This window comes from Dendronephthya gigantea, unplaced genomic scaffold (genome assembly GCF_004324835.1).
Source record: "Dendronephthya gigantea isolate DGI-Jeju-01 unplaced genomic scaffold, DenGig_1.0 000032F, whole genome shotgun sequence".
NCBI classification, from domain to species: domain Eukaryota; kingdom Metazoa; phylum Cnidaria; class Anthozoa; order Malacalcyonacea; family Nephtheidae; genus Dendronephthya; species Dendronephthya gigantea.
Genome location: NW_021163042.1, coordinates 1,180,429 through 1,193,244, shown reverse-complemented (window position 1 = coordinate 1,193,244; position 12,816 = coordinate 1,180,429). Strand labels below are relative to the sequence as shown.

Below are 12,816 nucleotides of genomic sequence, written 5' to 3'. Positions count from 1 at the left end.
CATGCAGTGATGCAGATGCACATTTGTCTTTTATATCTGTATTCAAATCGTCTTTGTTGACTGCACACATGCACATAAAAAAATTCTATACAGTCGCCTTGACATGTGCCGGTTGAATCAGTTTACTGATAGAATATACATGCATATGGTTTGGAGACTAAATAAAAGTACAATACAACTAACTATGTTAACTATGTTATTGTCCAGGTTTATGCAAAAAATAGTTCCTTTCTCAGTTTCTCGTCACCTGTCTGTTGTATTTTAGCCAAACTTACCAAGCTTCTTGCTAAGCTCCTCATCCTTGACTTGAAAAATATGTTTATTAAAATATTGCTCAAATCTACCTCAACATAGTTAATGAGTTGTATTGTAGTTTTATGTGGTCTCCAAACCGTGTATATTCAATTAACTGTGGTTAAACGTCGCATTTTGGTTGCGTCGAATGCAATTTGACTGCAGATAATGAGATGGTAATGAAGCTTAATGAGGTTTATCATCTCATTACCTATTGTTTGAATTGCATTCGACGCGACCAAAATGCGACGTATAACCTGGGCTTTAACCATTCAGTGCATGGTGTACAGTCTTAAAATGTTAACGAGGGGCGGGATGTACAGGGTGTCTCAAAAAACCCGAAAACTATTGAAATCACCTATAACAATGTAATTGTTAGAGTTTGAATGCCTAAGCACTCTGTTGGGATAATATCACAATAAACACTCGTTGTTCCGCGGTCAGCTGTACCATTTTCTTTCGAAGCAATAACAAGGCTAATTTAAATTTATAATCATATACACAATTTCAAATTTTTCGTATTTAGGATTTTATAAGTTGCATTAAATTCCCACGGGCGTGAGTGATTCCAATAGTTTTCGGTTTTTTTTGAGACACCCTGTATATTTATAATTATGTTATATTCACAAGAAATTCGACGGGGAAAATTTTTAAGCGAAATGCGAAATATTTCGCAGAGAGAGAGACAGTGCCAGTGGAATCAGGCCCTGACACGATAATCTATCGAAGATTTATCGAGACCATTTATTATACAAAATTATATTGAAAGGTGTTAAAACTGTTATTTCCCCCCTTAAATATAACTACTTGCCGTACTTGGACAGTGCTGATTGATTTGTTTTTCTACGATTTTTTAGGATTGCATTCAGTTAAATTTTATTGTAATTACGCTGGATTTCTCTTGCATTAATTAAGGCTGGATTTCCACTTACAGAGAAATAGTTCCCTATGCTTATAGCGAAATATTTGCATGTTTTCTTTAGAATTTTAACAGCATAAATAAATTATTTCAACATGATTGCTCTTAATTCAAAAGAAAATATGTAAATATTTCACTGGCCGGTGACTATAACTTTTTGTTGTTGTTTTTCAATTAAGAAATTTGAAGTAATTATAATTTTTATGAAATTATGTTGATTATTATTTGTAAACATCACCGAGCCTAAGAATTATGTGAAAACTGGCTCCGCCCTTTCAGGCTTCGTGTTTCCACACATTTTTCTGCAATTTTTCTCGTGTTGATAGAGCTGTGTACTCATGCATTCAGTATATCCTATATCCTATTCAGTATCCTATATATCCTATATCCTAGAATCCTAAAATTTTATTTTTTCTTACTATTATGAATACTCGTTGATTCCTGTTTTGTATCATTATTCGTAATCACCACAGAAACTTTTTCATTTGGAACATTTTCGGCAGTCACTGACAACACTGGGGATTTAGCAACAGTTTTTTCGCATTGCCTTTTTCTAACAGTAGGTACTGTTGACAGTCTGAATTTGATAAGATTACTGAGGAATGTCTGCTGTGTTTTCTGCCATATTGAAAAACCTTCTTTTATTTCGCGACATTGTATCATTGTACACGAATCGTTTTTACAATCGCCAGCATGATATTTCAATAATGATGTGACACTTTGGCAGATTGGGCATTTCGGACTTGCTAGTTTATTTTCTGGGCATCTATCAAAGTGCTTCCAAACATTTTTCATTGATTTACATCTTTGCGATGAGCATTTATCGTCTTCACATTTTTTGGAATGATGAAGTACATCCACACACTCATTAATAACCGCCTTCCTTCGGGTCGACTCCATTAATTGCTCCTGGGAAAGCCGACGAAACACCTGAACAAGGAAAGAAGACTATTATTGTAGATATCATCTTGGTATCATCTCGGCAAATTCTAGTTTTGCCGGCATTGGAAGGGTGCCTAATGAAATGTAACGTATATAATTCCTGAATAGAACGTGGAGAAAAAACACTATCCGGTGGATAGCGCTATCCGGCTTTATTACAACTGGCCCCTGTTTTTAAAAAATGAAGGAATGACTTTTACGGTAACGTCCTCTTACGTATTCCTCGCCTATAAACATGCCAAACATACCGGCAAGCTGTCATCATGGACCGCTCCCTAGCTCTTACGTTGTCTTGGAGGAATTGCAATTAATTTCCTTCCTTGAGCAACTGTAGGAACTTAGGTTGGTCGTCTATGTCCAAGTCATCCGGGCAAGGGTCAAGTAATTCCCGTAAGAATTAACTCTCCCTTGGTTTGTCCTGAATCGTGCACGAAACACGTTCATTGGTACATGGACCAGCTGCATGTATATCAAAGGAGATTAAGTCGTTTTGTTATATAGGTGCTGTGTATTTTAAATGTGATTGGTTCATTCGTAGTCACATGACTTTAAATAAATGCATCAGTAAAAAATTGTTGCTCGCATGTTGTCATAACAAAGTAAAGTGTTTTTTTTTAAATTAAATTGTTGTGTAACATGTATGTTTTTGTTCCTATATAACAAAACACTTAATGTACACTACCTCGAAAAACAATGACTTTTGTTTTCCCACGAGTCTCAATGTTTTCCGAGACGAATTCAGACTCTTGGGAAAACAAAACTCACTATTTCCCTCGGCTCGGGAGCATACATTAAGTGTATATATCATATTCGCTGTATAAAATTTCTACGTTTGAGGTTTTTGAGAATTCGTGGCGTGTCAAGTCCATAATGAAATGAAACCTATAGTGTTGACTATTATCATGGCCACATAATTTGTCAGTGGACGGTTGTACAAAACTCCTCAAAAGGCGGATAGCACTTTTACCGATAGTGCCACTTTTAATCGCTGAAAAGTTGCCCGTTGTTCGATATATAACCTGGATTAAACCTTAGTATTCTTAAATTGGGGAACCCTTTTAACAATTGTTAGCTCGCAATCTGTAGTTCTATTCCTTTTCGGGCATTTTAACAATTGTCAATGCCAATGGTTGCATGATCAATGAAATGGTAGTCAATTAAAAAAATCACAATCCGGTGGAAGCGCTACCAGCCTTTTTACAACTGTCCCACTGCCTCGCGTCCTGAAACTTTTCTCGGGTTAATTACAAGTCAAGGTTTCCTATACAGGTTAGTTTTACCAGCAAGCCTTCAATTTTTTATTTTTATTCGTATACCTCTGCCGTATACCGGCGTTTGACATATAACACAGAATAGGAATTCACTTGGTAGACACCGAGTTTACCAACCTTCAGTCCCGGGGGGGGGATTGTTCCCAACGAACTCTAGTTCGAATCGTACGTGACTTGCTTGAGGTACAGAACTTTTTTATGTAAATTTTTTGCATAATGAATAACTAAAGCCAGATTCAGCTGCTATCGAATGTAAGTATATTGATCGAAAGTTGTATTATAAGGAAGTAAATATAATAACTATATTATATTGACACTGTCTTATTGTTTTAAACAATTAATTTCCTATATATTCCTTCGTTCCTTTTTTTGCTAAAAGCTATACTGATATAACGTTTAAGCTATACAGCGTTCAACTCTTTACCCATGAGGTGTCTACTGTTTATATACTCGGTCTTAAGTCTTTTTCAACTGTCAATTTCAGCGGAATTTGAGTAGAAAAAATGCCTATTATTCAGTTACGGTTTGCTTTGACTGAGCCAAATAACAAAGATCGAATTCATCTTCTTTCTCCCAACTTAAATCACTTTCTTCTGAATTCAAAAATTGTCATAACGTATAGCTTGTTCTTCGTTTCAGTTGCATGCTTTAATAAGTGGGTGTTACCAGGAAAGCGTGGGGACTCAAAACAAGTAGATGCTTCAAATTAACGAGGTTGCTATGTTCAAAGCTAGATACGTTTTGTGATAAGATCGACTATCTGAAAAGTATACTGAGTGTGGACCGAAAGTCGAGTAAGTCGACGTTTGAGAGCAAACCTTTTTAGTATATAATAAGTGATATTAAAGAGAGTGGTTATAGTACAGAACTTCGACTGTAAGTGATTTTCAAATCCGAATTATACTAATTTGAGGTCATTTCAACGACTGTGGAGTAAACAGACTTCAGTATAAGTATAAAACGAGAAGTTCACACATTTGTTTCAAACATTTGCACGTGCACGTAAATTTTAAATTTACCACGGGCACTGACAATGCATGTGCCATATGCCCCCGCAAGGGTCAGATTAAAATCATAAATATTTGTTTCAATGTTCAACGTTTATTTCTCAGCGTGTCTCGTTTTGGAATGTCTCGTTTCTAGATTACTTCCTGGAAAGATGTCTACACTACAGTCATATATATGAAATTAGGGAAAGGAAGTCGCAATAACACACCTTCGTCAGCTTACTCAGCTGAAGCAGGAACCAATTTCACATGCATGACATGATGCATGTTCGTCGCTTTATGTCATTGTGATGATATATTAAATTATAGCCTATAGGGCAAATTAAATGTCTATGTCGGATTGCTATCAGTTTCCAGTTTCGGGAAAAATTTTTCGGTATTATTGTCAGTTACAACGATCGCAGATCGCTGTACATGAATTAAATTATTAATCTGTAATCTCACATCGAGGCAAGAGTCACGATTCGAATATGATTGTTTGCCTCCTGCTGATGTTATTATAAAACATCAACATGAATATTAATAAAATAAGGCTGAAATTCATCGACCAAAAAGGCTTACATTGCTAGAGTGATAGGAAGAAACAATTTGGCTAAACCTATGGCTATGGCAACACGAGAGCCTTGTCATCCCTTAGCTATACTACATGATATTTTATTAAAAGTTCAGTCAAGTGTGAGAACAGGTTCGTAGTAAAATAATAACTTTGTAATTTCCTAATAATTAACTAATATTCCGTACAAATTGTTATCCATATTTAATCGCTTACCTTTCGTCTAGGACTCCACGAGTTTTGTCTCGCGAATATGTTCGCTCGTTTCGATGTCGATTCCATTCCGTTTAATATATATATAACTATCATAAAAGTCTGACAGACAAAACAGACAGACTCGAATATAGTCAGGTAAATAAGCCAACTGTTTATACACGACTGAGCTTTATTTGTCAGGCGCATGTATTAAATAAATTAATATAATATGAAGTTATCATACGTCACGACCGGTCACGTACACCACGATTTAGCCTGAACACCGACCTTCGTTGGTTTCACCCGCCTTAAAATTCGCGGGGAGACGCAAAGGCGGAACAAAGACAGGGACAGGCGAAACGAAGGTCTGTGTTCAGACCTTTTATAAAGGCTCTTATTTGAACATCAGTAACTAATTCACTCGTTCACATCTATCAAAAGAAGAAAATTGACATAAAATCTCAGCAAAAATTGCAAATGTAAACGGGCCCGAAGATGAGCGTGTTGAACTTGTTATAAAAACGTTATATTAACTTGCGAATTTGGCTCCTTCAAAGTTAAATAGTCTACGTATTGAAACCACGTGTATATACATGCATACATAGAAAGAGCTTTTTTAATAGCTTTTACGTATTTCATCTGACTCTTCAGTCTCTCGCCTCACAATATACTATACCGCTATGGGTAAAGAATATCTTAATGTGTATGTAGATATACGTAATTTATATACGTAGAATATTATATTTGAAGTTTGGTAAAGTTTGTGTAATTGTGTTTACGTAAGTTACAAAGCAAGTGTCATCCATATCTTCATTGGCATTGAGTAGGCGGAAAAATAGGATAATTTCCTTGGCTCAAAGAAAAAAGACATTATCTTCTATAGTAACCATCGTTCCTGTTTATCTTCGAGGGCAGGGGCGTAGGAAAAGCTGATAAATTTATAGACAATGCAACAGGACACAGACATTAAAAAATCTGGATTCTGAAATCCTTTCAGTGTTTTGTAACACCAGGCAAACACCTAGCACAACCCTAGTTTTGAATTTGATAGACAACCCGAAATGGCGAGAGATCGCCTGATTGTGTTGTTTATTTTTTACTAACATTTTACCATATACTTAAATTTTCGATGTTATATAGTTTCAGTGATAACCTGTAGTAGGCAAGTCAAATAGACAAAACACTTCTCGACGTTTCGACCTGAGGGCCTTCGCCAGGAGAGTTAGTGTCACGTGTTTTGCCCCCATACAAAACATGTGTTCTCCTCTTTTTATTTTCATACTAACTCCCCTGTAGTGGGCATTTGCATTTTTTCAAGATTTTTTTTGGCATCTGAGAAAAAACGTGATCATAAAACGTGATCATATTTAGAACTATAATCCATATTTAGCTGTATTTAGCTACGAGCATGCATGCACTGGAACGTACTAACCCTGGTTTATGAAAATATAAAGATAAAACAAGTTGTCCACACGTTCACGCAGACGCTGTACATAGATTGTATTTACTATTGGTTGGATAAGTAATAATAAAGCTAGGGCGATGGGCAGACGCCGGAACTGTAGGGCACATGCTATTGGTTTAACTAAATGTCGTGTACCTTTGATACTTTTTGTAGACTCACTAGGAAATGTGAAATATTCACACCATTTATGAATAATGTAATGAAAAAAAGGGATAGACTGGTTTATAACCAGGGTGCAGAGTGGCAGTGGTGGTTTTTCTAGGCAATTATGACACCACATTTGGTGAATAAATTTATTTACTACTGGTACCTGGCACTAACTTTTGTAAATCAATAAATTATATCATATTCTTGTTAATAAAAGGTAATATCTTAACAATCAAGAATCCAGACACTGTTTCAATATTGCTGTAAAATTACCAATAAAATATCCCAGGGATTTACAATGAGTGTTCAATGAGGGATTTCTCAATGACACAGGTAAAAACAGTTGTTCGCATTGGATGGAAACAGGAGAAAATAATTATGGACTTTGTAGTTATCAAGCTGCAACTTTTTGTTGAAGCTGTGAGTTCAATATGTTACCAGGTCTAGTAATATTACTTTGCATGACACTATTTGTGCAATGTTATGTTATCAAAATTAAACATTTGACAAATAAATTAATGCAAAGTAAGGTGAGAACTGAAATGCATGGTAACCTAAATCTATTCTACCCTAAGTACAAAATGATAGTTTATTAAAAAACAACACAAGGCACTTTTAAGATTTACTAATTTACAGTAAATAGACCATTCCGGCTTCCATTAATAAATGATTAGGTAACTAGAAGAATTTATTAGTACTGGGTGGTAAAGCTGGATAGAATAACCCGGAAAAGAATAAGAAGCTGAATTAGAATGTTTCTTTGCAAAAAAGAAAAATGTGGTAAAGATGGTAAATAAAGTGGCATGCATAAAACATTACCACTTCTCAAGAAGTAGTGATGCTCTTACCATCTCACTGTATGAATGAATACTCCCAGTTTAAAGGTTAATGGTCCAGTTATCAAATGAAATATCTTTCAATATTATTCTAATTTTTTTTGTCACCTCACTATTAACATTTAAGCCCATGTAAACACCTAAGCAGGCATCGTGTTCAGCCTAATCTTATTAATATTGATGCTTTCCAAAAAAAAATTGTTATAATCTTTACTTATTTTTTTATTTTTTCTCATAATTTCATCAGCAGGCCTTCTTCTTGTTGAAGATTACATAAATGATTTCAGGATTAATGCCTTTGGAGCTAATAAATTAAAAAAATGTATTTGTATGTGATGGCGGTCCTTTACAACAGACTACATAACATCCATCAGGAGGTAATTGGATCCAACAAAATTCTCCTAACTCCTAACTTAGATTTTCATTGGGCAACCTTATTGAATTAGCACAATTTGCTGCGTATCTAAATAATTCAATACACCATGGTAGATAATATAGTATTTCACATTTCAAACATTTGTATCAATACAAGTATGGCAGCAAATTATATACCTTACCCAATCTGAGCAGTAACACATAGCCAACAAAAAAATAGACAGAATGCCACACATTTTGCCGTGCTAATTTCTTTTCCTCCGCCGCATTTGAAGTTTTTGCACTTCCACCAGCACCTGGCATACGATACATGATGAATCTAAGCTTGACTAAGGTAAGATTTCAAAACCTCTTGCCGCTATTTGTATCGAGATTTGTATAACGTGGCTACCACAAGTTCACAACCTTCGGAGAACAAACCACTGAGCTATATTAAAGGAATTATTATATAGCTCAGTGGAACAAACACACTCGCTCGGTGCTTCCATTTGTGAGAAAATATCGTCCTTGCAGAAGTAGCAATGACTACAGAGGAAGCATTTGACGTTGGGAATTGGTAAAACTGGAAAATTTATATGTAATTTTTTAATATGCTTGGTAATTTCTTCTTTAGTTATAAACAACAACTACAAATCTTGAAGTGGTAACAATCAGGTGCGGACTGGCATACCCATGGATGAATACTCCCAATAATGATTCACTGGAAAAACTTAGCTAGCAGGGGGGGGGACACCTTTTGAAGCTGAAAATGAAAATGAGGAGCTAAGGCCCACAAATCTGTGATATGTGGGACGCACCGGGAAATTTTGCTGTATCCCTGTGAGCCAGTCCGCCCCTAATAACTGATGCCACGTCTAACGTCGAATCGACGTTATGTCTGTACCCATCCACCCAGCTTAGATAACGTCGACATAGTGGTACACGTTTACGTCGAGAGACAAACGTTTTTACGTTGACCCTCCTGCCCACCCATAACGTCGATTCGACGAATATGGACACAAAATACTACACAAAATATTTCACTTCTACAAGTTTTCAGTGAAGTTATTATTGTTATCAAGGCCATAATTCAATTCCCCATCTTTAACCGTCGCCCAAATCATTACATCGGTGTTGAAGGATTTTCCAAATTCACCATTTTTGTCAATTGCAATTACACCACCATGACCTTCCACTCGATTGAACATTCTGCTTAACGCTTCCTCCGCAGATATCTATGTGTTTGAAATTCAAATCATGTAAATCAATCAAACTTTCAATGGCAAAGGAATATTGGCAGAATTCTGGCCCGATCAGTTTGGTCAACCGCCTGGTCTTATAGGAAGAAACATGGTTATAAGCAAGAGTTAAGAAAATAATTTTAACCTGAGCACTTCTCTCTCTTTCCATATTATAAACGACCTCTCTTGCCAAAGTCATTTTCATTAACCTCTCCCCATGCCCAGTCGTTGTAGCTGCTCCATATTCATTTGCATAACCACCGCAGCCAATCATTGGTACATCACCGACACGTCCTTTCAATTTTCCTGGTATTCCACCTAAAATTATATGTGTTACAATAATTTTATAATACGAAGAAGTTGTCATATTTTCGCTACTACTTCCTAGGATTCTAACCAATTCCGGCTCAACGATTATACTTCATGTACTACGGCGTTTGCAGACAAAATTAGAACTGAAGCCTGGAGAAAAGCACAAAGAGGACTAGAAAAAGGCACAAAGAAGACTGGAAATTGGGAATTCGTTGGCATCCTTATAGCCGCTCAACGGCTTCCAGAAAATGGCGATACCATAATATGTGTCATCATGCTTTATTATTTTTCATCATCAGTTTGGTATACCTGTTGATGCTGCACATGCGAAATTACCATTAGCATCCAAAGCAACTGCTGAGACTGTATCGTGACCCTCATTATTACTATCGATCATTGGCTTTCCAGCATAATGATACTCTACGAATTTATCAAAGTTGTGGTGCTGTATCACCATGTTTAAACTTGTCGGCGCTTTAAGTTCATTTGGGTCTTCCAAAGTAGGAAAATTTTTGCTCCGAGCAAATTCCAAAGCACCCTCGCCGCTTAATGCGCAGTGAGATGACTCGTCCATGATTTTTCTGGAGAGTGAAACAGGATGGCGAAAATGACTAACAGTTATCACTGCACCTGGAAATAAAGAAGAAGCCTATTGAAGCCATAGGAAATTATTATAATTTATATTATAAATACAATATAGTTAAGACTCATGGACCTAGACCAAGATTCAGCTTGGATATATATATATACAACACAGGATGAGAAACACGAGTTACACCGTTGTTATACCGCTCTGCGCTAGCATTGAGCACTCTATCCGGACGATTATGTATGCGTTAGTTTCTGTCATATATATATGCATGCATGAAAGAACTTATTTCTACCAATTTAAACAATTCATGGTCTAAAATGACTTCATGTATTCGAAATTTCATTATAATTAGGCTTACTGAAAAAGGTTAATTTACACACATTAACCTTAGTAGGCCTATCAATTGCAGACACAACTTATTGGAATGTGGATTAATTATATATACATCCCACAACCAACCCAATGGCATTTAAATGAACGCACCTGCACTCATTTTCTTTCCATCCATTATCATTGCATCACATTCCACTTCCTTCTTCTCGGTCAGAAAGGAGCCATAACCTGCATTAAAATACGGATTGTCCTCCAAATAGCAAACTGCTGCTTCAACAGCGTCAACTGCCGTCCCGTTATCTGTCTGTTGATTAAGATTAACCGAATTGTTTCATGATCGTGTTAGAGCACTCTTTAAGGACCTGCTTACATGAAGCGAGTAATCCCGGCTTGGCGAGGTTAAAACTGCATAATTTATAATGAAAGACTAATCAGGTTAAGCCTTTGATGTGACGCGTTTTTTACCTCGCCTAGCCGGGATAACTCGATCCATGTAAACAGGCCCTTGAGAAACTAAAATCAGTATAAACTTTAACTAAGAACTGGGATGATAAATCGGAGAGGGATTAAAACCAGTGAATACATGTTTTTGAGTTTCTGCTGCTTAAATGAAACTTTTCAACTCTATATTTGGTCATTTTTATGTAAAAATTAATATAAAACACGCGAACCAAGTCAAGTATAATTGCAATCCTTCTTCACGTTTATAAGTAAGGAGTAATATACGAGTTCCATGCACTATAAACTTCTGAACTAAAAGATTTTGAATTTTTGCAGCTTAAACCTTCACTTAACTGTCAACTCCCTCCGGCTAAGATTGAAATACGTATTGTAAAATACCTACTTAAAAAGGCTTCTACGGTAAATACTCTGTTACTCACCACCAAACGAGCATATCCTACTTTTGCAGCTTCCCTTATTCCATCCAGAAACTGTTGCCTAAATACATTTAACCCTCCCAAAGTATACGCTCCTCCCTGAACAATAATTCTCGGAGTTCTGGTTTCTCTTTGCTCACCATTTGCTTGATACAAAAAGAGGCATTCGATATAGTAAATTAGCTACATATACATCGAAATGAGTCATATAATAAATTTTTTCCATGTAAAGCTAGACAGTTAAAAACTAAAAGCTGATCCTGACACGCAAACTGCCCAGTGTACATGCAACGTAGGATTTAGAAACGTGGGAGGATTTTCTAAGCACGCCAAATCTAAAGGTGCGGTAACACGGAGGGACATGTTGCATACAGGAACATGTTACAGGGACATCCGGACATGTTGCAGGGACAAATCCTTTGACGGTTGCCACACGGCCGTGATGTCCTATGGCACCACACGAAAAAAATGGTTCGTGCGACATGTATGTCGCCCTTGTTCCAGGAGCAGGCGCAAATTATGGGAAATTAGCCAAGTGTATTCGAATTGGCTTATTGAAATATTTCTCCCCGTGACATGTTGCACGAGCTGCATGATCACACGATGGGACAAGCTCTGCAAATTAAATTTTGTCCCTGTGACATGTTTGCACAAAATCAAACTGATGGGACAGTCATGTCGCGAGAACAAAAAATGGTTTTTGCGATACCTTTTTTAAATGATACACGCGATGAAATTCAGTTGTCCCCTCAACATGTCCCTGGCTGCAACATGTCCCTCCGTATTACCGCACCCGAAAATTTCCAAGCAGAGTATTACAGCGCCACTCAATAGACGACAAACGTGAAACGTACTTCAGGCGGCGTTTACCTGCGCTTCACCCAGCAATTAAAGCCATGTCATGATGTCAAACTTAAGGTCGTTTCACACTTTCACTCATTTTTTCTACAACCGCACCCTTTTAATTTACCGCGACACAGAAAAAGTATAACAAATCCCAAACTTACAATTTAGGGCTGCTGCTCCCCTAGTCTCTTGCTCAGCCATTAAAGTTGATTCTACAAAGTAATATAATTATAGTTATAATTGTAGTTGTGAATTTAAGGACTACAGTATAACAGTTGTATACAGTTGTAACCGTCAAAGGCGATGCGGACGATAGTAACTATCTGTTTGGACTAAGCTCATGTATACAAAAACATGCTGTACGAAATAAAATAATTACCTTTATATTTTTACAAAGGAGCATAGATCAATTGTCTGGTGCAAGTATGATTACGTCGTACGTAAACAGCGTTATATATACTTATGACTTGTAGCTATATACACTGTTCTGAAAAACAGAGTTCTGCATATGAGCACTTGCATTGAGTCCTGAGACCATTAAATGGCACAACACCAAGAAAATCTTGAAATTTGATATATCCGAACGGCTGCTTCCAGACAATTCTGAGATTCCCCAAATGCTTTGCAACAG

The 12,816-nt window shown here is 36.6% G+C and overlaps 1 protein-coding gene and 1 long non-coding RNA gene across 2 annotated transcripts; both read right to left on the bottom strand.

Annotated features, from left to right (window-relative positions):
• Nucleotides 1-7,854: 7,854 nt before the first annotated feature.
• On the bottom strand, nucleotides 7,855-8,425 carry LOC114524851. Its single transcript, XR_003687128.1, has 2 exons — nucleotides 8,187-8,425; nucleotides 7,855-7,933 (listed from the first exon to the last, which is right to left on the bottom strand). It is a non-coding gene; the product is annotated as an uncharacterized LOC114524851 (long non-coding RNA).
• Nucleotides 8,426-8,723: 298 nt separating this feature from the next.
• LOC114524849 (isoaspartyl peptidase/L-asparaginase-like) lies at nucleotides 8,724-12,710 on the bottom strand. Its single transcript, XM_028546049.1, has 7 exons — nucleotides 12,565-12,710; nucleotides 12,347-12,397; nucleotides 11,343-11,485; nucleotides 10,612-10,765; nucleotides 9,846-10,166; nucleotides 9,370-9,542; nucleotides 8,724-9,218 (listed from the first exon to the last, which is right to left on the bottom strand). The coding sequence occupies exons 2-7, from the start codon at nucleotides 12,384-12,386 to the stop codon at nucleotides 9,030-9,032; spliced, it is 1,020 nt and encodes a 339-aa protein (XP_028401850.1). The 5' UTR covers nucleotides 12,387-12,397; nucleotides 12,565-12,710; the 3' UTR covers nucleotides 8,724-9,029.
• Nucleotides 12,711-12,816: the final 106 nt, after the last annotated feature.